Raw genomic sequence first — 27579 nt, 5'->3', positions numbered from 1 at the left:
GATCCATTTCTGAAAAAAGGGCCTAACCTTTGTATTCAGCACCTTAATAAACCAAAATAACTAAATTTTAACATATTAAATACATTTATTTTGCAAAAAATATTATTTCCCCCTCAGAATTGGATGGTTCTTTCTATTTTTCTAATTTTGGGTTCCTGATTTAACCACAGCTTGTCTTGTTTTTTTTTTTGTGTGCCTTTTTTCCAGCAGGGACTGTGCTTGTCTCTGTTTGCAAAGTCAGGAGGATTAAGAGGAAACAAGGTTGCAGAGGTGAGTCCTCCATCAGACTCTAGCGCCCCCTGCAGACGCTCTAGAAGCACCTACACACCCCTGGAGCAGCAGGTCATGGAGCTGAAACAACAGCACAAGGATGCATTATTGGCAGTGGAGTGTGGCTACAAATACAGGTTCTTTGGAGAAGATGCAGAGGTGGGAAATTGAACATTGTGGTAATACATAAGTAACCAAATGGAAATTTAGCTCCAGTATTTCTTTTTCTGATTTGCTGGAGGTGGAGAGAATAAAAATCAGATTTAGGTGGAGTAATCATTCGAATGCTTCCATTTAAACAGATTGCTGCAAAAGAGCTGAATATAATTTGTCACTTGGATCATAACTTCATGACGTGCAGCATCCCCACTCACCGCCTGTTCGTCCATGTCAGACGTCTGGTGTCTCATGGACACAAGGTATCAGATAGCTGTTCTATAACGTTTTCTGCTCTCCAATCCACACTGTTAGCAGAGATTGTTTTGTCTTATGTCTCCTGCCTGTCGTTATTAGGTTGGTGTTGTGAAACAGACAGAAACATCTGCGCTGAAGGCCTCAGGGAGCAACAGAAATGCTCTGTTCAGCCGTCAGCTTAGCGCCTTGTACACCAAGTCCACTCTGGTGGGAGAAGGTATTCTTACAGACATTGTCTTTCTCTATATGTCCTTCAAATTGTTATGCCAGCATGTCTTGGAGATGACCTTGACGAGGTATTATTTTCAGACGTAAACCCGGTATGCGGAGTGGCAGATACGGAGGAGGGGGGCTCTGCAGATGTAGTGTTAGACCCTCCTGACAGCTTCCTGCTGTGCATCAGTGAGAACTGGGACAAACTGAAGAAGCAGCTCTCTGTCGGGGTGGTGGTAAGTCGCATTAACATAAACTACAACTGAACACAAGCAACTTGGTATTATGTCCAACAATTTTAAGCATACTGATACTGAAATTATTGGAACTCTAGAACTGTAAGAACATTTTAGCCATTCCTTTTTCAGTTAAATAAAAACAAAACAAAACAATGAAAACAAATTGTTTGGCCTCAGGGATGCAAATGTTCTTCTAGTTAACATAAGTCAATGTTTTATAACCTCAGTAGTCTGTGCCAATAAAACTCAAGTTTTCTCAGCTGTGAAATATATATTCCTAACCTATCAGGATGGTTCAAAAGAATGTATTTTTGAAATATTAAGTTTGAGATTTAGTCTTAATTCCACATTTATAATTGAAAATGCAATAAAAGAGGTGCAGCGGCGCCACAAGGGCGTTAACCATGCCACCCATGTTTTGAGTCCTTGGTCCTCGAAGCAGCCGTCTCAGATTGGTGTCTCAGCCTGGTGACCTGTGCTTAAAGCTACAGTGTGTAATAATTACAGGGATATACAGTCAGAAATTTTATATATTATACATAACTATGTTATTTATCATCATCTACGAGCTCAGCCTCTTAAAGGAATAGTACACCCAAAACATGATTAGCCTTCATTTTCTACTCACCCCCATGCTGAACAACACTCTGGAGTACTTTTTTGATATCTCAAATGCATCTGGAGATCTGGGAGGCTTCTTGCTGTCTGCTGACATTCAAATAATGGAGGTCTATGGTGCCCGAGGCAGAAAGGTCCATAAAAGTCCACAAAAAACGTGTCAATATTCCTCCATACTGCTCGTCCAATGTATTCCAAGTGTCCTGAGTGGGTAGCATCCAGAATTTACTCGAAACAAAGTCATTTAGAATGTTTTTAGAGCATAAACAGTAGTGTATAGGATTTCTTAAAAGCGCGCGCCTGCGAGTTCACGAGCCTACGGAAACCGCAGCAGACCAAACCAGATGAAAGTGCGCATTCAGCTCGGCAAAGAACTCATGCTCTTCCTCAACACTGAAGTCCTCAGACATTTTTCTTTCGTTGTTTCTTTCTTTGCACAGGTAAACAGCACATTTCTTCTTCTACGCTTGCATTATCGGCAGAGCAGACGCTGAATGCGCACTTTCGTCTGGTTTGGTCTGCTGCGGTTTCCGTAGACTCGTGAACGCGCTTTTAGGAAATCCTATACACTACTGTTTATGCTCTAAAAACATTCTAAATGACTTCGTATCGAGTAAATTATGGACGCTACCTACTCAGGACACTTGGAATACATTGGACGAGCAGTATGGAGGAATATTGACACGTTTTTTGTGGACTTTTATGGACCTTTCTGCCTCGGGCACCATAGACCTCCATTATTTGAATGTCAGCAGACAGCAAGAAGCCTCCCAGATCTCCAGATGCATTTGAGATATCAAAAAAGTACTCCAGAGTGTTGTCAGCATGGGGGTGAGTAGAAAATGAAGGCTAATCATGTTTTGGGTGTACTATTCCTTTAACCTTAATATTTGCGTTGCCTTAGAATTCGTTATTTATAATTACATAGGAGCGGGTCTCGCAGCCATGGAGGCAGACATCTTTGCGCTACGGCAGCGCAGAGCCAACAAACTAGCGATTGCGAGATCGCCCATTACGCTCGAAAGTAACTACGGCAAGTTGAGAGAGATGAACTGAGACGGTACTGAACAATAGATGGCATGTATGTAAACAAACCTCATCACTTGAGAAGGTAGGTGATGCGGACGTCGTGGAAGACATTTTGTCCCGTAACGCTCGCCGTACTGTTGGGGGGGAGAAGCGGTGGGGGGGAGATGTTCATGTTGCTGCATGCTGGACGTTAGATGTCGCTGAAAATTACACACTGTAGCTTTAATGACTTCCCCCCTTGTAATCTACCTACAGCTAAAATTAAAGATTACTACCAGCCCCCAAAAATTTATATTGTTTTTCAATTTAACCGTATGTGAAGTTGTTAATTAATGCTGTTTTTTTTATACTGAAATCTTTATTTGCAGATTTATAAGGCAACTGGATAAAAAGTAGTTCAAGAAAATCAAACAAAGTTTTTTGATTTTCAAATTTAGAAGTAAAGATGAATATGAATTGTTTATGTTAAGTTAAATCTGTGACGTGTTAATATTCATATTTATTGATTTGATTATGTCAGTAATTAAATACATGACCACAGATATCAGAAGTACAACTAAGAACAAATGCTGAGTAAAAATTAGATTTTGCTGTGTTTTTTCAGTAAATCTTGTAAAAAACTATACAATTGAATAAATATATACCTAACTTTACAAATTATATTGTTGTTTGAGTATATTTTGTCCAAAAGTTGGGAAATATCTGATTGTCTGTGAAGATTATTAGTCATCCAGGTCAGAGCATCTATGGGCCATGGAGGTCATGGAGGTCACGGGAGGGTCAGCCAGCTCCTCAGGACCAATCTTAGCTGTTCACCTAAACCTGAAGGCTAAAGGACAATTGTTTGAAGAAAACAACGTCCATATTTTGGCCAAGGAAGACAGATGGTTTGTGAGAGGGGTTTAAGGAAGCCATCTTTGTTTACCTGGAAAATGGTGCATCCAGTAGAAGTGATTAAAGATAACTTTTTTTTCCACCCAAATTCGTTTGTTACATCTACAGTATATTACTCTGTGTTCCCATACACTAGTTAGAAATGAAGAAGCCTCTTGGATGAAAGGCTAAACGTCTTCTAGAAAACTTCACGTCTAGTTGCCTAAACTTAACTTTTCAAGCTTTATCTGAATAGACTGAAATGCTATCATATGCTGATTGCATGGGCGTGTTCTTCACTACATAGGGTCTTAAGGCAAATTTTTTTATCATCACATTCACTGAGAGGAAGGAAGAAGTTAATTCATACACCAATTTTCAGGATGGGGTCACCAGGTATTTCGCAGTGTAAAGAAGGACTGAACATGACCTGTGAGCTAAAAACTATGAACATGTCATATTGCTGAAAATATGCAAAACAAAAAAAATCCCATTTAGGTGTTAGTGTTGCATTCAAGACCAAGTCCTTATATGGTCTTATCTTGGTCTCGGTTGGTGTAGACTTGACGAAAACACTAGCTGGAGGTGAACGATAATTAGGAGAACTGAACCAAAGCATGGTGTCTCTGTCTCAGCAAGTCTTTCCAGTTCAGCTACAAAATTGTAATGAAAAATAAATGCTAGGCCGAAAAAAAAAAAATTGATCAATTACTGATTCTGAAACTTAAAAAAAAATTATTTTATGAATATAATTATAATATAGATATAAATATAGATTATTAAGGGGAGTGTTGGGTTAGTTCGTTAGAGCCATGTGCTTGTGCTCTGACAAGGTTGCAAGTATCGGGTTCGATCCCCACAGCCTCCTCTCTGGGTTCCTGAGCAAAACCCTTAACCCCACACTGCTCCCTGGGGAACGCACAATTGCAGCCCACTGCATCCCTAAGGGGATGGATTCAATGCAGAGACAAATTTCTCCAACGTGAGATCATTAAAGTTCAATTATTATTATTATTATTATATGATCAAACTAGTTTTCCTGTTTGTAAGCTTCAGTTTTTGGATTTTGTGTGTGTAGGCAGTTCAGCCCACCACTGGAGATGTGTACTTCGACTGTTTCACCGATGGCCCGTCTCGCTCTGAGCTGGAGAGCCGTATCCTGAAGATAAACCCAGTTGAGGTCCTGGTGCCTTCAGACCTTTCAGAGCAAACCTCCAAACTGCTCCTCAGTATTGCTAATGCCAGGTAATCTGCTGTTAGAGCACTAGGGGGCGACAGATCCCCATCTCCTGCATCACAGACTTCTTTTCTGTTGGTCTGAGCTTCAAAAAAGCTGAGCGGCTCTGAGAGTTTGTGCTATTTCATTCTGAGGCATTGTGTTTATATTTCCCCAGGCAGGATGGCTATACGCTGTGGAGCTCTCTGGGCTTAGGGAGGAAATCAATGGGAGCTCAGTTAGCAGTTATGAGATCGGGACTTTAGAGCACAGATCTCAGCAGGTCTGAGATTCATTTGCTTTTTAAGTGTGTCGACAAGTTTTCCTCAAACAGACAACTTTTTAATTTACTTTGCAAGAGTTTTTTATTTTAAAATAAATAGAGTTATAGATTTGTAACACAATATGTCATTCTGTCTTGAGTTTAATTCTTGAGTTTAAGCAAAGTTTAGAGAAAATGCTTGTTGCAGTTACTGCAGAATTAGTAAAGTAGTTAATGAGGTTTATCAAGATAATTCATAGCAATTGGCCTTGTAGAAATAATTAATCTAACACTTTTTAAATGAAGCAAAACCTTTTATTTCAAACAAAGGGTGCAGAAAAATTATATTCCTGACATTCACTTCTTATAAACTTACAATATAAAGGAGCAACAATCAATATTTCACATCAACGTTTAGTCAGGAATGAGCTTAAACACTGTGAAAATATTCTAAAACCGTGAAGCTTAGGCTTTCTTTCACCGCATGAGCCTCAGCCATCCAAGGTTTTTAGTGATTGCATTCTTTAGTCAATGTATGACTTCAGTTTTTACAAAATCAAACTTCTCTTTAACATCAGTGGGATTTATTCTCAGCTATTGAATAAAACGGACAAAGAAATTAGGTTTGTTTTTAATTCTCTGACTGATGCATGGCGAGCACTGCTGACGTTGAGCTGCTTTGTCATGCCGTCCTTCATGTTCACATCGGTGCCGATGACGTCCTCTGGAGGCCGGCCATGACCCAAAATGGTGTAAATATAGATGAGAGAAAGAGACGAAGTGAACGGACTTTACCTACAGTAAGTCAGTAGTTAGACAACCAGGAGAAATGTTTGCCCCTTTCTGCGCCTTTTGTCTTAAACTTCTTGATGGTCCTTAGCTCTTGATCTTCTCCTGAATCTTTTCTGCAGCTGCTTTTTCTCTTTTTTCGTTTTGTTAATAATCATGGTTCCTCTGGGAGTTAACTATCAGATACAAAACTCCTCTTTGGGCTCTTTTGTCTCAGATGAATTTATTACCCATCACCAGCAAATGAAGCTTAATGACAGAAATTTTATCACTAATTATGTCTTCACTGTTTTTAACGATTGAACCTGAGAGAAATGATGCATTGTGCATCACCCTTTCAGAGACAAATGTTTGGATGACTAACATTAAAGGATCAACCCAGGAGAGCGTCTGAATGGAGGGATTTTTGTGGCTGTTGACGTCAGTGTGTTGGTGTTTCTGTCTCCAGGGTGTTATGACGAGACGGGACCCCTGACAACAAGCTTGTGTCCATGTAGTGGCTGGTAATGAGTCCCTGAGAGGTTGATTGTGACTGGGTGCGTTGTTGGTAGCTTTATTCCCTCAGACTGAGAGGGAGCTAACATGTTACCATGAGGTTTAAGGTGACTTAATATTAGATGCAAATGTCCTGAATTTATCAGGACTTAGATAAAAGCATAAATAAAACTACAAATTATTTTTAAAACTGTGTGTTTAAGGGGATTTAATTGTTTTCACCACAGGTGTTAATCAAATCCCTATATCTGGGGCACACATTAATAATGTTCTCTGAGTGTTTCTTACTTAACCATATATTTGGTTTTATTGTTTATAGCTGTCAGAGTGGCCCCAACCATTAATGTGACTGATGTTAAAATATCACCAAATTTCAGTATTGCAATTCATGATAACATGTTACTTCAAAAACACTGCAAATCAATGAAAAATAAGCACTGAGCAGAAACTATTTATGGAATGACAATTATTATGACATGATGATTACAATCATAAGATATAATTTAAGGCCAGAATGTCAAACTTCATAAATGAATTAACAGAATGTCAATGAATAAATATTCAAACTGAAATAAAAGTAAGCAAATTCTTAAATGACCAAATAAATTAATAAATAAATGTATGGCAAACCAACTTGTCAAGTTGCATCTCTCCAGCTGTTGTTAGCTCAGGACAGGTTGGGAGGCGATAACAGGACAGAGAACTGGGCACAACAATTTCCACCTTAGGGAGACTTACATTATTTAAAGTGTTTTATTTATTTATGTTTCTTTTGTATTATGTACTTAATTTATCATGTGAAGGACATAAAAGGGTAGACATGCATTGAAAGAGGGGGATGCATTGCAAATACTGAGGTGAAGCTTTAATATGAAAGGCATAATTCAAGTAAGACTATTAAAGGTCACGTACATGAACAGAATAAAATCTGAAAACACGAGAAAAATATAATGTATTCTTTCATCCAATAGGATGTTGTCAGAAACTTATGTTCTCTCCATTTTAATTCTTCATGTTATACTGACAGTAGGACTGCAACTAACAATTATTTTGCAAATGATTAAGCTGTTGATTAGTTCTTCAATTATAATCTGATAGCAAAATGTTGCTTTTTACAAAATTAAACCAGATGAAACTCAAACTTTTCCACTTGAGGAGTTCTAGAAAGAGCATATTGACAGATGAGTTCTTCTTTGTCTGAATCCAAAATGTTTACATATTTTTCTTTATTAACATTTGATATGATTACTAATCTAAGTTGATTTCTCTGTCAGCTTAAGGCATGTTTTAAAGTCTCTGCACTCTAGTTAACGATTTATCTATTACTGAATTATTCCAACAATCGATTCATCTGATTAATCCGATTAATTGTTTCAGCGCTGATTAACAGTAAAGATAAATGGCTATAATTGGAGCCATTAGCTAATGGCTGTTTGAGTTGCACGTGTGTTTTAGGTCAAATCCCTTTTTTTATGTGAATGTTTGCAATTCTTTTGTATTTTATGTTTTTAGTTCAAAAAATCAAAAAAGAAAAGCAAATCTCAAGACACAATAACCTAGGGTATCTGCAGTTTTCATTTGAACATCTATTTAATTGTTTGAATAAAGATGAACCAGAATCAATTGTATTACTTTTCTGTATAATTTAAATCAGGCTGAGCCTCCCTAAAGGAATCCTCACAATGCTTGGGCCCCACCAGGATTTTGCAGAAATGCTCCTGCAATACCAACCCTGGATCAATAACTGCTTTACTCGCTGTTCTTGTAAATCTTGTAATTTGGTGCAGCTGACTGGTTCAGTGATTAATTGCTCCAGTCTTTTTTTTCAAGCACAATGTGCTATCTATTGATTGGTTTTATATAATCTAAGCTCCTGGACAAACCATTTGTTGAACTGAGATATGATGATTGTGTGTTTGTGCATGAGTGCTGGAAAAGCGAAGAACGGAAGTGCTTCAGTTCTGCGTAGAGAACCATGGCAACAACACGGCAGACAAAGCAACAGAGTCCTTGAGAGCTGCAACACTGAGAGAGTGGATGGAGCAACAGAGAGATATGATGGTGCACCAGGGAGATGCAGAGGAAAATTTGGTTTTATGCCTGACTGAGGCTTGTGCATCACTTTAGAGTCAGCTTTAACACAACAAGGAGCCTCCCTTACGTTTTTCTTAAAAGGAAAACTGAGATTACATATTGAGTGTCTGAGTTCAAATAGTCACAAGCAACACTGCCTTCTTGGATCAATGCTAACATGTGATTGTTATAATAAATTAAGTTTATTGTTGTTGTTGTTCCCCTCTAGTACTCAGACTGATGACCGGCTCAGAGTTGAGAGAAGGGACAGCTCAGAGTTTGAGTTCACGTCTGCAATGAACACAGTTGTCCAATTCTACTGCCATGTCCCTGAGAAAGGTGGATATTTCTTTTCAGCTTTTTTATGTTCCACTTAAACCTTTTACAGCCAGCGCATGTTTCTCTATTTGCTCCTGCTATTAATACCATGACAGCTACTCAGCAGTAACGCTGAATGTGTCTGATAAGCTATGACTCACGGCTCTGTTTTAGTGATGAAACTCTGAACATGACTGTGTGTTTGTTTTTCCTCCAGACTCGCGCTCTCTGTCGACTGTGGCCTCTTTCGAGAGCGCGGTCATCTGCTGCCTTGGGCCCCTCATCCAGTACCTCAAAGAATTTAATCTGGAGAGAGTTCTTCGAAATGAAGGGTACACGACTCTAGATGTTCTCACAGGCTTTGTAACATATTCTGCAAATTTGATGTTTGCCATCCAGAGAGAAATATGTCGTCAGATATTCAGTGTACTTCTCCAACTTAAGGTGATTATTTTAAACACCTTATGGTTGCAGCTTTTACAGGAAAATGTTGCTTTTTGTCTTTGCTGAGCATTACTGTTTATAGATCCTGAGTTAGATATCACTTAAATTTCAAAAGGATTTTTCATGGCCTAACATTTTGATTTATACTTACAAGTAAAACTAAATAATTTGTATTTAATAAACATTACATTAGATCTATTGAATTATGCTTATTCATTTTGCTCCAATTCACATGTAATTCCATTAAAGACAAAGAGATATAATTCCAAACAAGTGCATAGAATCCCATGTAATCAAATCAAATCCAAATTAACTCGGTTTATCCTTAAGTAAAATTTTGTTTTAGAGTGAGCCAAGCGGATTTTATTGAACACTTGCTGTAATAACAATTTATTATCCTTAGCATGACAAAACACAGATTAAACTTGGTTAAAGGTACTTTGTAAAACAAAAGTAAACCTAGAGATAAAAGGGAATAGACGGAGCTGATGGGAGCAATCACTATTGAATGACTATTTCACGGAAATGGATACTGGTGATAAGAATTACCGTAAGCTAGCAGAGATTTGCCTCAATGTTTCTTCCTTAGAAACATGCTGAGAACGGATTACTTTTTAAAAACAAAAAATGATTAATATGCAAAGGTAATGACAGAAATAGGTCTGCTATTCGACCCATCTAGAAATGAAACACAGCTATACACAGAATAACTGAACCATGAGTACTTTCTTTGGGTACAAAAACAGGGACTTTGGATTACTGACTCTTCACTGGCTATATTAGCTTGCACGCATGTTCGTTTTTAGATTTAAATGCAACCGTTTAATTTGGAGCATAAACAGCTTTGTATAACACATATACCCGTAACTTGTTCTTGTTACGGTTTCTTTGATGCGATCCTAACAATACGAGGTATTTTTCACTCTGTGTTTTAATGCCATTCTTTGTTTTATGCAGCTTGTTTCGCCGTTTTTCTTGTGAATCGGAGGGGATGAACCTTAGTGCTGCGACTCTCAGAAACCTGGAAATCCTCAAAAATCAGGTAAATGCTCACCCCATCTTTTTATCATTACCATGTCTCAAGCACAAATAAAATTGTATGTGGGAATAATAATGATAATTGATTTGCTTTAGGCTGTCTTTATATTTGCTTTACGCTTAACATTTGCTGCAAGACATAATGCATTTTGTGTGTTTTTGAAAGATCTATAAGCACAAAATACTGCTTAAGTTTTATTTTATCCCTTCATTCATATATCTGTTAAATTATATTCAGATTTTTTTTTTTTTTTGCTTTTCAATGAAGTCAAAGTTTTGTGCTTGGCATGTCAATCACACAGCTTTACACCTTGTGGCTGGCAATTTTATTCCAGTTATCTTTTGTGGTCTTATCCCCAAATGCTTGGCTGCATTTTGATTAAAGAATAAAATGTTTATTAATTTTTCCTCCCTCTGCATCATAGACAGATGGGAGTGTGAGGGGAAGTTTATTGTGGGTGTTGGACCACACTCGCACTGCATTTGGGAGGAGACTGTTGCGGAAGTGGGTCAGCCAACCCCTCACAGACCTGCAGTGAGTACAGGACACCTTTAAAACTCACTTTCATTGTCTATCACTGGGTTCTGCTTAGAATTCATCTGTCACTTTCACAACTGTTGACAGCATTACAATGAAATTACATTGGTACCTGGGCTAAAAATAATAATAATAAAAAAAAAAACTGGCAAAAAGAGTATATATGAGTATGTTATAGCTTAGGCAACAATAACGGCATATACGTAGCAGTATAAAGCAGTTTAGAAGCTAGTGAGGAGCTTGCATCTATGTTGTATTTATAGTTTTAAAAATACTTTCAAGAAAGTAAGAAACAGTAACAATAAGAGCAATACATATATTTATGAGCAAATTACTAGATTTAGCATAAACATCAGTACTAGAGATACCAAAATGCTGCTGCCAGCATCCTCAATAAGTTGAGAAAATAGAGCACATAGCTCTAAAGCTAGAGCTCTAAAGTCCTTACATCAGATCCCTGTATCTGAGGAAAACTATTTTAACATTTTTGTTAGTCTATAGTTCACTGAATAACTTAGCACTAAAATAAGTTGGAATTGTTGTCAGTGTGTCAATCACAAAGACCTATCAGGTCCTATAAAGTCTACTCTACAGACAAAGCAACTCTGCTTCCAAAACCAGGGCCAGACGTTGAGAAGCAGTTCCTATGCTAAAGTAATCAGGAATCCTATTTTATCTTAATAGAGTGTCATTTGATTGATCTATTATGCTGATAGCAGGGATGTTATTAGTTTAAAGCCTTTTTTTCTTTACCTACCTCTATTATGACATGATGAAATACTTTCCTCTGCTTTCTTTTCTAAAGCTTTGTTCATGTACAACACTTTGAGTTGTCTTGTTTTGAAATAGTTTTTTTTTCTAAAAAAAAAACCCTGCCTTTCCTTAACATACAATTCACTTACTGAACAATGGATAGAAATGAATTGCACATATCTTCATCGTATATATTTCACTTTCAAGCTGTGGGGTGGGGGTATTGCTATGTTATAGAGAGCTGGTGTGTATGTGTGTGCCCAGCTTTTTATTCAGTCCTCACATGAGGGTATGAATGAATTGGAATCTCCTGCCTGCTAATCTTTCCACTTCTTACTGTCCCATTGTTAATCAAAAACTGTATCTACCTCAATCTGAAATTATCCGCATGATCTCATTCTTGTCTTTTAGATGAGGATTTTAGTAATTAGACTCTGAAGCAGTTTTCAATTTCTCTATGTTAATTGTAAATATAATTTTCTCACTATTTAGTTATTTAACAGAACCAATGCCTCGCTGCTTTGGGTTTATTGCAACTATTTTGCCCAGATAATGGGCCGTTTATGCCGCTATTAAAAAGATACATTTCAGTCATTATTTCGATGTTAAAGTTTTGTTGGGGGAAAAAAAAAAGAGCTGCCTAAGGCAGAATCTGCTGCAGTCGCTAACAGGGATGTGCCTCTGGTGTCTTTGTAAATTTACCAGAATACTTTTTTACACCTTTTAAGACATTTACTAGAACAAAAAATTCATGCAATTTTTGGGCTATAGAAAGTATATACTATGTCAAATGTAACTGTAGTGCAAACTGTTCTTTGAAGAGCTGATACTTTTCATAATGTGTAAAAATGAATACATGTAACAGTTACATAATAAGACACATTAGTACATAAATACTAATTGGTTCTTTTTTAGGCTTATCTTAAGCAGAAATAATTTCTTGTTGAAGTTCATTCTTGCAATCAATATAGCATTTTTAAACTCAGCTCTGAAATGTACTTGATGGAGCCAAGATTTGAAAAGTTTCCTGCTTGGAGGATTGTATGATAACAGAATATACTGCACTAATAGGAGTAAAAGTATAGATTCCTCGAGTAATTGCAAATTTAGGGCTTGGTGCAAAAACAATATCATGACAGAGATCTAATCAGTATCAATAAAAAAATACAAATAACGTTTGTGAACTCCAAATCAAATTAGTTATGTTTAAAAAGGCTTAAGGCTAGAGCTTACATTTCCTTATTTTTTTCTAATTTAATGGGTAAAAAGAAAAAAGAAAAACAATAAATATCTATATTGCCTGATCTGAGAGGCTTATATCGTGATAAAGTTTTCAGCTAAAAGGCACAGCCTCATAATTGCAGTTAAGCTTTTCACATTTCAGTATCGATTCAAAACCCTATGAATCGAATTGTTGATTGATGATTAACAAATTTTCTGATATGAGTCAGGTCATACTGAGGAAAGGTGGACAATACAAATGGAAAAGTAAATGGGTTAAGTGCAGTTTTGATACAGTGGCAAGCAAATGTGATAACAGAGATTTCCCTGGTGGTCCGCTGCTTCAGCCTGTGGAGGACCTGTCATCCTCCACCTTGTAGTCATGTATTTTTATTTATTTTTTATTTATTTTTTTGGTGCCACAGTGTAAATGCCTTCTTTTCCTATCCTCTACTCCAGACTTATCTGCTCTGACACGATCATAAGCAAGCACTACAGGGCTGCCCTGGTAGACATTGAGCCACTGAGATCCAAAAAACCTTTGCTATAAAGCCCAGCCATGAAAACAAAAATACTCTTTTATTAGGAGATGTGCAGGGCTGCAGCTTCAGCTTTTCATGGTATTCATCCAAGAAACATTCCTGTCAACCACTGACACTATGAGAAACATGAAATTGTGTAATTCCAGATTTGAGGCGAGGTAGCTCTAAAAGTTGAAACTGAATAAGGAAAAAGCCCTGCAGGAAAGGGCAGCAACTTTTTTGTTTTGTTTTATAAGCCAAAATAAGATGGAATAAAGATGCTGGAGGGTGTAGCAGAAAAAGTCCGTCTCTGCAGAGGGTATAGATTAAACAATGTAGGTTTACAGTTACAGTAGCTTTCCAATTCCTCTTTATTTTGCCACGTTTAAGTTGTTAAGTTTGGAAGGTGTTTTTGCTGCAAGGGAAGAAACAAAAAATCCTGACATTAGCACTGTAACTATATCTGTATTTATACACCTATATCATTCACTAACATTTCTGCAAAATAGTTGGAAGTGGGCCTGTCAGTCAGAGAAACTAGGTAATTTTTTCTACCCATTCCAGCCCACAGTAAATATTCAACATGAGTATCTGTAGCGCTTTTATTTTGACATGTAAAAAAAAAAAAAGACATGTATTATCTCCACCTCTAAAAGGAAAATACAGCATCTTACATTTAGAAGCAATTTACAAAAATGTACTTAAATGTATTCAACTATGTCAAATTCAGAACAAATAACTTTACTAATAATATATTACAGAGCCGATATAGGCGATGTGTAGCTATTCCTTCTTCTGTAGAGCAGCAATAAGAAAATATGTAAAATTTTTGATAAGTACGTTTTAAGGGTTACTCAGCTCTTCTGCCATAAACTACTATATCATGAAATCACTACACCAGGTTTTGGCAGTGTAATTCTATTTTTATGCAGTCAAATTGTCTGTCAGTTCTGTGTTTCTCTTTCTTTGCTGTGCAGGGATTACAGATGTTGATTGGGCACCGCTTTTCAGATTAAACAGATGAGATCTCTGCAGAATGTAGACATCAATCAAATCCAGATTATGTCATGACAGATTAAGTCCTCGTCACACACTGCATATTAGCAAAATGCTCTGATGTTCTGGCACAAAGCTACACAATACATGAATGTTTGACGTTTTGTTCTGAGTACGATGTTCAGGTCACCGTCTCTAAACCCGTTCCAATCTGTTTCTTTGGTGCTTTTTAATGCTCATGTTCGGAGGAATGTTCTGTACTTTTTAATGTCACAGTTATGCACAGTTCAGCCCTATTCAGTTTTTAATCTACTTTTATTATTTTATGTCTTAATTTTCTTCTAACACTTTAAATATATTTAAGTCATCTTCTAACTTAATGGCATCTGTTCCTGCACAGGCACAGATCTGTAAAAGAAGGAAAACTAACTTTGGGGAAAAAGAACATAACTGACTGCATATAAAAACACTAAATAATGCAGTGTTCTGTTTAGTTTACACTTTGTGTATAGATCTTTGCAGCTTAACGCAGATAATTTTTCAAAATCCTGAGATAAGAAAAATAAGCTAAAAGTGGAATTCATAGACATTTTGTTATTTATCTTAATTATAAAAACGCAGAAAGGGCACCTATATGTGACACCCATTTCAGTTAATTAAATATTCCTTTTTTAAATCAAGATTGATTTCCTTCCTCCACTCAATCTTCCATGAACATGACCTGTGCTGTACACAGGTGTTCTTTGAACAGATTCCTCCACCTGAGCTTTGGACCTCTGAGGTTCCTCCAGAGCTATTATGGGCCTTTGGGTTGCTTGTCTGATTAATGCTTCCTTTGCCCAACCTTTCAGTTTTGCATTTGCAGTTGTTCTATACTCTTTCCTAAACCAGCTTTAGCCCTGACCTGTCTGCTGTGCTCATTGGTCTGATTTCTATGAGTAGGTAGAGCTGGAAACCACATATAGAGTCTGCATTATAATTGTTTAGTCTTTCTTGTAAGATTTGTTATATGACTGAATATAAAAACAGGAATAAATGAGGTGATTGTTGGCACTTGAAGCCTCCACTATAGCTGCAATCAGTTGTGTCCCAGTAATTTATAAAGAATCTAATCAGCAGCAATGATGTCAATCAGAGCTGATTCAGCTTTTCTTAAGGTGTCTTTAGCTCCTTGAGTGGATTGAAGGTTTGATAGCTTTAACTCCTCGCCTTTCAGCCTGTCCTTGTAATTTACACCCCTTTTCTCTCTCCTTGTCTCTTGCTTTCTATTTCCTACAGATGTATATCAGAAAGACAAAATGCTGTGCAGGAAATAATGGAGTCAGACTCTCCAACTCTGAACTCTATAAGATCCCTGCTGTCACATTTGCCTGATCTGGAGAGAGGCATCTGCAGCATATATCATAGAAAGGTAATAGAAAACTCTGACATGCATATACTCTAATTTATATATATTTATACACTCATATTCACATTTTTACCCATGTATGCTTTATAGCTTTTCTGTGCAGATCTTGCTATAAAATACCAGAATATATAGTCTTAACAAAACAAAAGGCAGAAAAACAATTATGATTTTTTTTTTTCCTTTCACCTTGTCCATTTTTATGGCAGTTTTGATTTACAGGAAAAAGCAGTCACCTCACTGGCACCTACCTGACTGCCCAACACAATCTCATTTCCCCCAGACCCATCTACTAAATGCCACGATAATTCCTTTTATCTGTATAGTTGTCTATGTATGTGTGTCTGTGTGCGGATAGCGTTGTAGCACATGAGTCTGGGCTTCATTTCTTGTTCTGTGCTCGCATCTCTGTCTCCTTCATTTACCGCTAAAAGAAAATGATGTGATGTCTTTAAACGTGGACACACAACGAGCACACAGAATGGGGCCTTAATTGCCATGTTGCCCCTCTGTAGATAAATGGGTCTGTGTGTAATGGTCCGTGTCTCAATGGCACCATTGACATATTGGCAGGAAGGGCATGCCTGTGGTCTTCTGTTGCTCTCTGTTTGTTTTTCACAAAAGAGCAACAAGGGAGCTGCAGATATGGTACATGCAAACTGCAGCATTGGCTTTAGCTCCGCTGGTATGATTTTCATTTACATGAGGCTTTTGACATGTTACCATGCAATAATATTATTGGATATCCTCTTATCAGATACCATCCCAAGCAAAATATGGATATTATTAACTTTTTTTGAATCTGATGTTGCAACATTGGTGGTGATGACAGAAAATGGAGCTGCTTCTATTTGAAGTGGAATTGTTTTATCTTCATTATAATGTTGATTTGCTGTTGCAAAAACGGTTCACCTTTATGCACAACTGAAGGAGTGGAATCAGCCTTTTAGTTTGTGAGATGCCATTATTTTACACTTTTAGATGCACAAGTCTTCAGTGGGACTGACAATATCAACAATAGTCGTTAGAAATAACCCACCTTCTTTCTTTTCTGTCATCTCGACACTGCCCCCTGTTAGGATTGAACATAAACAACATATAAGTCCATCATTGGAGAGATGCAATAGAAACCAGATGTAACATACATAAAGACTTAAGGTACTTTTTTTTTCTTAAAGTCTAACATTAAAAGAGCAATAAGCTATATTGGCACTCATTGTTTTGGATCAGAACAAGACACAACACACTTTAGTGACAATTCCAAGTCAAGAGAGACCAGTACATGGTGCAGTTAAATTCAATATGACATGTAAAATAAATGATAAATGGCCTGTACTCAAATTGTGCTTTTCCAAGTCAGGAGACTTGACCAAAGCGCTTTACACTACATTTAGTCATTCACCCATTCATGCACACACTCACACACCGATGGTGGCAAACTGCATTATAGCCACAGCTGCCCTGGGGCTCACTGACAGAAGCGAGGCTCAGAGAACCTCCAGTTTTATAAATGCAGGTTTATAATATGATTTTTATTTTGTATATATTTTGATTCCTTGCTAACTTCAAGGCAACATATTTATATTGTTTTTTATTTGAGATGGAAAGAATAAAATGCCTAAGAATGAAATGCTCAGGTTAAAAGATTTATAAAAATAGTTTTTTATTTTATAATCAGTTATTGTAAATTCCACTTTTGGATAATCATCAATAGTTTTGATTGAGAGGGGTACGCATGGTAAGACAAAATGCCCAAAGGGTACACAACTGAAAAAAAAAGGTGCGAGAGGTAAAGGTAAAAATACTGATTACTGGCTGATGAGGCATATTTACAGCTATTTGTTTTAGTCGTCTGCTGCTTTTAAGCGCTTCATGGACAAAGTGCTATAATACGGGTATTATTGAGACTATTTCTGGTCTGGTTCTTTTGCTGGCTGCTCCTCTTTTAGCAAACATAAAATGCTTGGCTCTGATTTTATAACACTGGGAACTCTGGTATAATTGGCTCAGAAACCAGGAAGTAAACACAGGCTACAAACTGCACCACAGCAGTTCCGCTCTGTACTAATAGGTCTGAAATCAGAAAGTTGGACTCAGATACTGTTGATGGAAAGCTCTGGTGTTTATAGTAATTGTTGTTTTCGTCCTGGGTAAAATATCAGAAAGATTTTGGCTAGATTTAAAGTAGTGCTGTTTGCAAAATAATGATTTTATGTTTGTTAAAAAATAATAACAAGGGAAGGTTACATTCTTTAAAAGAAAATTACATTTATGAAGAGATAAATATGCTTTTAAACTACCTGGAGAAGCTTAGATTATAATTTATGTCTTTGTAACTCTTGAGCTAAATTAAAAAACCTTCTGGATGTTTATAATAAAACGCCTCACTGACCTTCTGTTTTGATCTCATCTTTCACAATATTTGCTCTTAGCTTAAGTCAGCCAATATCCAGTGTTGTTCTTGTCCAAGTTATTTTCTCTTTGGTGCAGAGAGTGCAGGATTTGGAGCTTTGGCTTGTATCTTGTCTCAAATTGGGTTATAAATCAAGACTTATTTTAATTTGTCTGGATCTTGTCGTCTGCAGAAATTTCTTATACGATCTCACATGCGCTTATAAAACAAGAGCAACAATTGATAATAAAGATAATTTTTTTACATAATTGTTTTAGTTTTGTTTTTTTTTCTCTTGAGAAATAGATGCAGTGTTGATAGGTTGTATGTTAATTAAATAATGAAGATTAATCGCATTGTTTTTACAGAATCCCATCGTGGTTAACCGTTAACTTAGGAAAAAATAGTGTCTCAGCCATAATGATATCTGATGAATGAAAAGGAACAGATTTATTTGTGTTTACTTTCCTGTTAAAAAAAGTTTCTTTGATAAAATAAATGTTTCTGATAATACTGAGTCATAATGTTGAAAAGATTTTTATTTATTTATTTTCTTCATTTTAAAAGTCTTTCAGCTATCAGGATGGAGGGAGGGTAATGAAATTGAAACAAAAAATGTAGTATGGAACAAATTATTTGGGATTTAAACTGGAGTTTTTTTTTTTATTTGTATTTATTATTATTATTATTATTATTTTTTTTTTTACTCTGATTGGATAACCTTTTACCTGTTGTATAAGTGTGTCCTCTAGTTCTCTTTATCTGGTGTTACAAAAACAGAATAAATCTCCTTTGCACTGTATTGTCCCATACATTTAAACCTTCACAGATCCTTTAAATAATGCCATGTTTGACACCTTGTTGACCTACGAGTCTTTTTGTCTCTATGATTCCCAGTCCTCCACACAGGAGTTTTACCTAATCTGTAGCAGTCTTTCTCGCCTGGGGCTGGAACTGCAGGCTCTGCTCCCAGCTATCCAGTCACAGATCCGCTCCACACTGCTTCGCAGTCTCTTATTGGACACTCCTGACCTGCTGGCTCCGGCCCATGGCTTCCTCAAGGTGCTCAATGAGAAGGCAGCAAAGTGAGTTTACCAAGATTGGATTAATTAAATTGCTAAAAATAATATTCAGATGTTTGCTTTTGAGGTGAACTGATTAGGGAAATTGGCAAATTACACTTTACACAGTTAACCTAAAATCTTTTTATGGCATTTCAATCATTTTTGCTCACTTCATGCATTAGTTTCAAATTGTCCTAAATTCTGAACCAGATAGTCTGTGCTGACTTAATACAGTTTATTTATAATGTCTCATATTATTTACCCAAGTTGTTTCACAGGTGGTAATAATAAACGCCTGCTGATGCTCCTACACTAGGAAGAGAGGTTCAGACTGTCAAACTGGCTTTAAACTGAGGCCCATCAGATTGCCAGAGTGAGGTGCTGCCCACAGCTGTCACATTTGAATTTGGTTTTTCTCTAGGTCGGGAAATAAGACGGAGCTTTTCTCAGATTTGTCCGGCTTCCTGGTGCTGCAGGAAAGGATGAACCAGATCCAGTCTGTCCTCTCTGAGATCCAACTTCACCGCAAAGAAGTCCGGTTGGTGCTGAAAGCCCCCGCACTGGAGTACACTACTGTTTCTGGACAGGAGGTACCACCTATGTGTGCATGTTTGTTTGTTTAATAGAGGAAATGGAAGGTGGGAGGAGAGAAGACCTATTGGCCACATGGGTATAAATTCCAGCCGTTTGTATGTATTGTGTATTGTTTGTCCTGCCTGCTCCACTCTGATTTATCATCATCTTTTCCTCTGATTTCAGTTTCTGATTGAGGTGAAGAACTCACTGTCATCAATTGTTCCACCTGACTGGATCAAAATCAGCAGGTCAGCTCACTTATTGATGATGAAGACATACAATTAGACTCCTTTTGAAGGATTTTCCTACAGGATTTTCATTAGTAAAATTCCGTATCTTTCCAAAGTTAAGTTTTAGTATGATCTCTGCATTTTATATCTGTTTGCGCCGTTTTAATACAAAACGTATAATGTCAAATAAATTGCAGTATTTAAATCCTTTATACCTAAAATTGCACCAAATACAGATTTAAAACACACTTCCACATGCAAAAGAAGAGAAACAGTTTAAATGCTCTGCTTAAAATCTTAACCAACGGCAGTGAATGGCATTGCCTGTTTTCTTTGTGCTAAAACGTTAAAACTATTTTAAAATAGTCTTTAAAAGTTTTTTAATCTTTTAAAAAGTAGGGCCAATTGAATACAAGTGATGCCTTATAGATGCAAAAATATTGTTTTTTCAAAACTTACTTTATTTTTCTTATGGAAAGTGAATAAAGAATAAGTAAACGCAGATTATTTTTTTATTATTTTTTATTAGGGCCTGGAAAAGAAAATTATGCAGTGTTTTTCTAAAGACAAAAACAAAAATAAAAACAATCAAAAGCATCTTAGATTAATTCTAAAGAACTTTAAATTTGCCCATTCCTCTTAAGTTTTTATAGGTCTCCTGTGTTCGATTTATGTGCAATATAAATAAAAAAAATTGTCATGGGAAAATTACTATTTTTTTACTATTGCTATTTTTTTACTACTTTTAAAACTATTTGTCTGTTTAATCGGTTATTTAAATAGTTGTTGTTGCAGCCTTAGTTTGCAGTAATAGAAAATAAAGAAACTTGTCAGTGTTATTTTTTCTAGTTGATTAATTTACATTCGTATTTATTTAAAAAGGTTTACAACCTTTTGCATCAGTTCTGCTAGCCAGTTAATACTGCTGGTATAAGGGCCTCTGAATATAGTATAGAAACATTTATAGACATGTGTAAGCATGTGTTAAAAGTGAAGGGTGTGGCTTGGAACATATTTAAACACATACGAAGCCTAAGACACATGAAATAAAACCCTTTTTAATGAGATCAAGTCATTGCTGTTTTTCAGAATCAGGAACTTAATGTGTGTTTTCTTCCTTTTCCTCTGATGTCCACTACAGCACCAAAGCTGTCGGCAGGTATCACTCTCCGTTCCTGATTGAGCGCTACAAGAAGCTGCAGCAGCTCAGAGAGCAGCTGCAGCTGGACTGCCAGAAGGAGTGGACCCGATTTTTAAAGTACGACAGAGGCAACTGCACACACACTTACTTCTTTTTAGGAATCTAAATGAAATGCTTTTAAAACACATAACAGGTCTTCGGTTCAGAGGTATGCTTCTACAGCTCTCAGCCTGCTAGAATTAGGCTGTTTAAGTCAAGCACCCTGTCAGCACTGTCTGCTCAGGAACCTGTATGCACTGAGCTTAATTTACACTTGAAAATCCTGTTTTCTCTCTCTTTCCCTCTCTCTGTAGTCAGTTTGGGGAGCACTACCACACCATGAAAAGGGCTATTAGTCACCTAGCAACCATGGACTGCCTGCTTTCATTGGCTGAGGTGGCTAAACAAGGGAATTATTGCAGGTGATATCCTCTTATGCCAACCATAAATATTGAAGCACACGCCTGAGTGTATATTTTGTGTGAGTCGGGGACTGTTTGTTACTCTGTGTGTGTATATCTGTGTTTGGCTGGGAGGGGGAGGGGGGAGGGGTTGTCCTGTGTCGTGTCCTATAGACTCCAACAGGCTGTATGTGGGTGTATGCACCGGGCTGAGCACCGTGCTCTGCCAGAACACCAACATCGCTCCCACTCACTCAACACACAAGCATCTTTATAGAGTCTATTTCTGCACATTAGATTTCAGCTTTTTCCTCCATCCATGCTGCTTTTTTTTCAGTGAGCTTCTTTTTAACCTCAGCTCCCCTTAGATTTATTACTTTTACTGTTTTTCAATGTTACTTTCAGTTGTTAAGGATAATGATAAAAGTCTGTGTGAATCTGCAAATATTTTAAAGTAAATTGAGTGGAATTTCCGAAGAAAGCTCTCCCATTGCACAAGTCCACTGTTAAACCTCTCTGAAGTCACAGAGCTCTAAAGTTACAGGTTAATTTGTGTTTGACCCCTAAACTACTTTCATAAGTCAAAGGTCATGGCCAAAGCAACCTGAATTAAAGGGGCTCTGTAATGTGTCAGGATGAGCCTTAGGGATTGTGACAGATGGAAAGCTGCTGCTCCTCTGTCTTATATGGATTCAGTTGAACGTTGTTCACATCTCTAGACTGCGATGCATGAAACTGGAAGTCAGAAAATACATTTAACACTCTGGCTGTGTCCGAACGTCCACCTTAACCCCTCAATCGCTATATAAAGCTGGAACTATATAGTGGACCTTATAGTGAACTTAGCTAACTGACCATTTCCGACAGATGATCACTACTTTTCGCTGTTCCCCGTTGGTCACATAACTCCGCCTCCCCGCATGGTGCCTGCACCATCTTTGTCTTTTGTCGTCTCTGTCAGGTAGCCACAGCTGTAGGCGGGCTGCTGTGACATCAAATCCCATGATGCATTCTGGGATATCTGCTCATCTAGTGACCATGGATGATCACTACTTTTCAAGGTGCATTGTGGGAAATTTCGAGTTGACTACTTTTTCATCCACCAGACACTCATCTAAAATGGCCTAACCACTATATGGTGCCCTATATAGTGGTTAGGACGACATTCGGACACTGCCACTTTCTATTAGAATGACCCTCTTTGACATGTTAAGGAATTTAAGCAGAAGTTGCAATAATTTTATTTAATATTTTTTTTAGAATCTCCTAATATCTCATAGAATTACTGATTGATTAACTTAAATAATGTTTCATAGGCAATTAAAAATAAAAAAGGCTTACTGTGTGAGAGAACCCTTAACTGTAGCTGACTTTAGGAATAATGTGGTATTCTACATATTCTTTACTGTTATCTCAGAAGCTCTTAACTCTCCATTTACATTTATTTCAGACTGCTGATTGGAAAAACAAAAATTTTGCCATCAACTTTTTTCCTAATAGCAAAATTATTTTAATTTCACAACTAAAGGGATTTGCTCAAATTAAATGTTGGATTTCTCTATTAAAAAAGCAGAAACATTGACTTATGCTACTTAATTTAGAGAAAATAAAGTTAAATGTTCTTTTAGATGTTTCGCTGCTTTCCTGTTGTATTTGTCCAAATCTGCTTAAGCATTTTATGGTAAGAGATTAGAATCACCTTCAACTGTTTTTATTTATTGTTTCTATAAATCAACCTTCAATAGGAAAATAGATTAATCTTGATCTGGAGCTTTTTCACCTCATGATTTTTGTGTTCTGAGTTTTTACATATCTACCAAAATTGAATGAAATGATAAAAATGGGGAACTAGTTCCCCAATGGAAATGTTTGTTTTGTTTATAAATAATTCTTCTGTCTTAACAAATTAACAAAGTCTTGACATGTAAATAATCTTTTCTTTATTTATTTATTTTTGGATATCTGTTTACAGTTTTGGTTATGTCACATTTTTGTTTTCCTTTTTTGGTCTAGAATAGGCAAATCTTGAGTTGGGATACTAGTGAGAACTTGACTTCTCTCTTGAGAAGTAAAGCTGTTCAAGATTGTGTCTTTTGTTGTGTTTTAATGATGTTTTAATGGTGCTAACTGGCTGCTCTCTGTTCAGGCCAAAGGTGTGTGAAAGTCGGCAGCAGATTATGATCACTGATGGCAGACATCCTGCAATTGATTTATTGATGGGAGAGCAGAGCCAGTATGTCCCCAATGACACTAGATTACAGGTACTGACATATGCACACAGACATTCAAATAACTCTGAGACAAAGAGCTTTGTACGCCACATGTTCACACAAAGATCCCCTCCTACTGACTTCATCGCTCAGTACTTGAGTGGGTGTAGCTTAATCTTGCCACAGAAGCACAAGGCAGTGGGAAGAGAAGCCAAGCTTTTTCAGTCCTCCCACCTCCTCAGCTGTGCGTGCAACATATCATTCTAGTCACAGTTTTTGTCTTCTTCTTCTTTTTGTGTTTGTTTTAGCATGACGGCAGGAGAACTATGATAATCACAGGGCCCAATATGGGGGGCAAGAGCTCCTACATCCGTCAGGTGGCTCTTATCTGTGTTATGGCTCAAATAGGGTCATACGTTCCGGCCTGTGAGGCCTATCTGAGCGTACTGGATGGTATTTACACCAGGTATGGCACAAACTCACGCACGGTTAATTTTACACTTACTAGGTAATAGAAATCCATGCATGGAGATGTTTATTAGTATTCAGAAGTGCAGAAATTGCAAGTAGTCACACTGGCATAAAATAAACTTTATCTTCCTAACTATGAGGAAAGGATTCATACACAACAAAAGCTGCTGCAAACGATAATATTTATGTCAAAATATTATTTGACATAAATATTTTATATTTTAACTTGGAGGATAGATTTGCATTTGAAAAAGTGTAAAAGGAAAAAAAAGAAATACAACAATCTCAATGCACAAGTCTGCAAGTCCTTAAAATGATTTGATTTCTGCATTTATTTATTCTGGGTGAAACTCATGCTGATAAAGCTCGCCACATTAGTCAAGTCCAATGTGGCGAGACTTTGGCCATGTCCTCTGACTTGAAAAAACACTGTAAAAGTACATTTAAGTAAAATCTTGCTAAAAATGTCCAGATTTTTTGTAAAAGTTCTCCAGGTTTTTTTTTTTTTTGTTTAGGTTTTTTTTGGAACATCCTTTGTCCTTCTTAAAGGTTGGCTAAAGGACAGCATGCGAGTGCATACCTACAGGTTAGGAGGAAATAAACTCATAGATACCTTATTTAAGTCTTTCAACTAAAGAATGGTGTCCCCAGTAAAAATGATTTAGAATAGCCAAGGACAGAGTCCATCTTTAAATGTAAGAGTCACCTTAAGAGGACTTTGGATATTTTAAGGATGTTTAATGTGCTTTTATTGAGTTTTAAATCAATGGTAATCTTGATCAACCATTTATGCGAAATTAAAGGCCTCAAGCTGCAACATCAAGATGTGATTGTATGATTTTTCTCCAATTTTATCAAACAGGACATTTAATACACTCACACTTACTTATTTAGTGTACCCTGATGCTAAGAACTTCACATCTAAATTGAGTTTTTAGTTTACCATTTTCTAGTTATTGACAAGGAGGCCACCAGTGAAGAAGACAAGGTCACTCTCCACCCGAATTTCTCATTTATCTAATCTCACTTTCCCATCCAGTGACATCACTTAGTTTATTTTTTGACCTGGAACTCAGACAAATCCCATCTAATCCATTTATTGCTTACCACAAAGAAGGTATGTAACATGAGTACAAGAATGTTCAAGAATGGTTTCTAACTGTATTGTTCCATCTTAGTTTAATATATCTCCATCTGGCTCTCTCTATCAAACTAGACAATAAGGCTTTTTTGTTTAAAGTTTTTTTTCTTTTTATTTATTATTATCCCTACCTTGATGAGAGTGGCCATAAGCCCCCCAGTGCTCTATGAATATTAGTAGAGAGTGGAGACTGATATATTTTCTCTTTTATTTAAGCATGTATGCATGCTTTAAACAAGGAGGAGCCTGAGATCAGGGGGAGTGTTGGAGTTTCTAACCTATATTGGCTCGTTCTTGTCTCCTTGAATATTAAGTTTATGCAGAAACATTTTTGAAATCTTATTTGGAATTTCCTTTGATAATTAGAGAAAGGCTTTGAGGATGTTAAGTCAAATAAGAATATAAATGCACTCAAACCTGTTCAATAACTGTTACTTCTAAAGGTTGGTCTCATGATGTTTGGCTGTCACAACATAGGTTTTCTACTTTACATTTACATCAAAACCAGCTTAAAAACACATGAAACTCATTGAGTAGGAAGGTGCTTAGTATCGTGCCTAAGAACACTTTGATATGTAAGCCTTGATATATTATATACACATAAAAAAAAGCATGTGTCTGAGTGAAAAATGTCCAGCCAGCCCCATTTTAATGTGTTTTGCTCTTAAATGTTGCATTAAAAGCTTTGAAGCAGAGGATTTCTCAGGTTATTAAGATGTATATAATCTTGGTGATATAAGACTTGGATGCAGCTGCTCAGCCATTAGACATTACTCCATGAAACTGTGCACTTTTTGTGAACTCATCTAAAGGCCACATGCATTTTACAGGACTGTAACTCTGCAGTAAGCTAACAACCTCTGCATCTCAGTCCCCAGTTTTCTCTGTAAAGTGATGTTGGAAATTGGTGGCAGAATTGCTGTTGATTCTAATTGCTTCCACTTTATTAAAACACTCCTAACTGTTTACTGTAGAATATTTAGCAATGAGGAGATTTCCCAAGCGGGATCTTTTCACTTTACACTGTAACATTGCAGTACACAGTTTAGCTAGATCCAACAGTAGAGGAGGTGCAACTTGTAGAAATAAGGATCAGTAATTATGAACTCACATTATGTAAATCCCTTTATTGTCCCACAATGGGGAAATTAACTTTCTGCATTTTAACTCATCCCCTTGGGGAGCAGTAGGTGACCATTGTGTAGCGCCTGGGGAGCAGTGGGGGGTTAAGGGTCTTGCTCAGGAACCCAGAGAGGAGAATGTGGGAATCAAAGCGGGTACTTGCAACTTGCACAAGCGCACTGCTCTAACCACTAGGCCAACACCCCATTAAAGGGTTATTTTGCAATGACCACCTTTTGCATAGATGGAGGAATCCCTATTTGTTCCTGGATTTGAATTGTTAAAAAAGTGCCTAGAAGGCATTTTGCTACAAAAAATATGTGGAGACTCTTAAAAAACAAATTATTTTATTAGGATTATAGTTCAATCTTTTTCGGGGCCAATGCTGTAAGTTTTAAGCTATATGGAGGTTGCTTCTTAGTTAAATCTTAAGAAATAAGACAGAAGTTTCTCTGTTGTGATTGATTTCCTTCATACTTTAGTTCTTTGGGGATTTAAAATATTATTTAGTCTTTTTATCAGGAAGAAGTACACTATTTCCACAGGCAAAATACACCCACACCATGTATCTGCTGTTTTCTCCTCTCGTTATCCGTTGCTTCAGGGATACTGTGAACTAACTAGACTATTGATGCTCCCTATCAGAGGTTATGATGCTGGGGTAAATCTGTCGGGACGATAAACGATTAATCAGTTTCCACTGCTGTGTCAGCCATAATAGACGCAGCAGCTGGAATTGCCTCGTCACATTAGGGAAGCAGATATAAATCAGAGCTTGTGAGATATTGTGAAGAGATTGTCTATTTGTGCTTGAGAGGAATGATCAGACATTTTCAGTTGGAAGTAATGGAATGGTGCATTGATGCCTAATATCAAATCCTATCCGGACTGATCCAGATGACTGATTATAAATGAGGACAAAGAAAATAATCTGGATTAAAATAGTGTTCTGCCTTGCAGAGTCTTATCATTTTTCTGCCCTTTCCACACACAGTAGTACAGTTTATGTGTTTATTTCATATTAGCTGACAAATGCTTTTCGTGTGTGCATGTATGCAGCTGCTGTG

General features: G+C 36.9%; 1 protein-coding gene across 1 annotated transcript in view; it reads left to right on the top strand.

Annotated features, from left to right (window-relative positions):
* msh3 (mutS homolog 3) overlaps window positions 1-27579 on the top strand; it is a 51353-nt gene that overhangs the window by 4128 nt on the left and 19646 nt on the right. The window contains exons 4-20 of the mRNA XM_015390206.1: window positions 211-429; window positions 573-689; window positions 784-901; window positions 994-1133; window positions 4735-4901; window positions 8721-8830; window positions 9027-9141; window positions 10211-10295; window positions 10717-10826; window positions 15599-15731; window positions 19015-19202; window positions 19603-19771; window positions 19941-20005; window positions 21129-21245; window positions 21482-21589; window positions 23715-23829; window positions 24087-24244. Of these exons, the coding sequence (XP_015245692.1) occupies window positions 211-429; window positions 573-689; window positions 784-901; window positions 994-1133; window positions 4735-4901; window positions 8721-8830; window positions 9027-9141; window positions 10211-10295; window positions 10717-10826; window positions 15599-15731; window positions 19015-19202; window positions 19603-19771; window positions 19941-20005; window positions 21129-21245; window positions 21482-21589; window positions 23715-23829; window positions 24087-24244 (2234 nt within the window). The remainder of the gene's footprint in view (window positions 1-210; window positions 430-572; window positions 690-783; window positions 902-993; window positions 1134-4734; window positions 4902-8720; window positions 8831-9026; window positions 9142-10210; window positions 10296-10716; window positions 10827-15598; window positions 15732-19014; window positions 19203-19602; window positions 19772-19940; window positions 20006-21128; window positions 21246-21481; window positions 21590-23714; window positions 23830-24086; window positions 24245-27579) is intronic.

Source organism: Cyprinodon variegatus, unplaced genomic scaffold (assembly GCF_000732505.1).
Source record: "Cyprinodon variegatus isolate N-32 unplaced genomic scaffold, C_variegatus-1.0 Scaffold488, whole genome shotgun sequence".
NCBI classification, from domain to species: domain Eukaryota; kingdom Metazoa; phylum Chordata; class Actinopteri; order Cyprinodontiformes; family Cyprinodontidae; genus Cyprinodon; species Cyprinodon variegatus.
The sequence above is the reverse complement of the archived record's forward strand: the minus strand, read 5'-3'. Positions and strand labels throughout refer to the sequence as shown.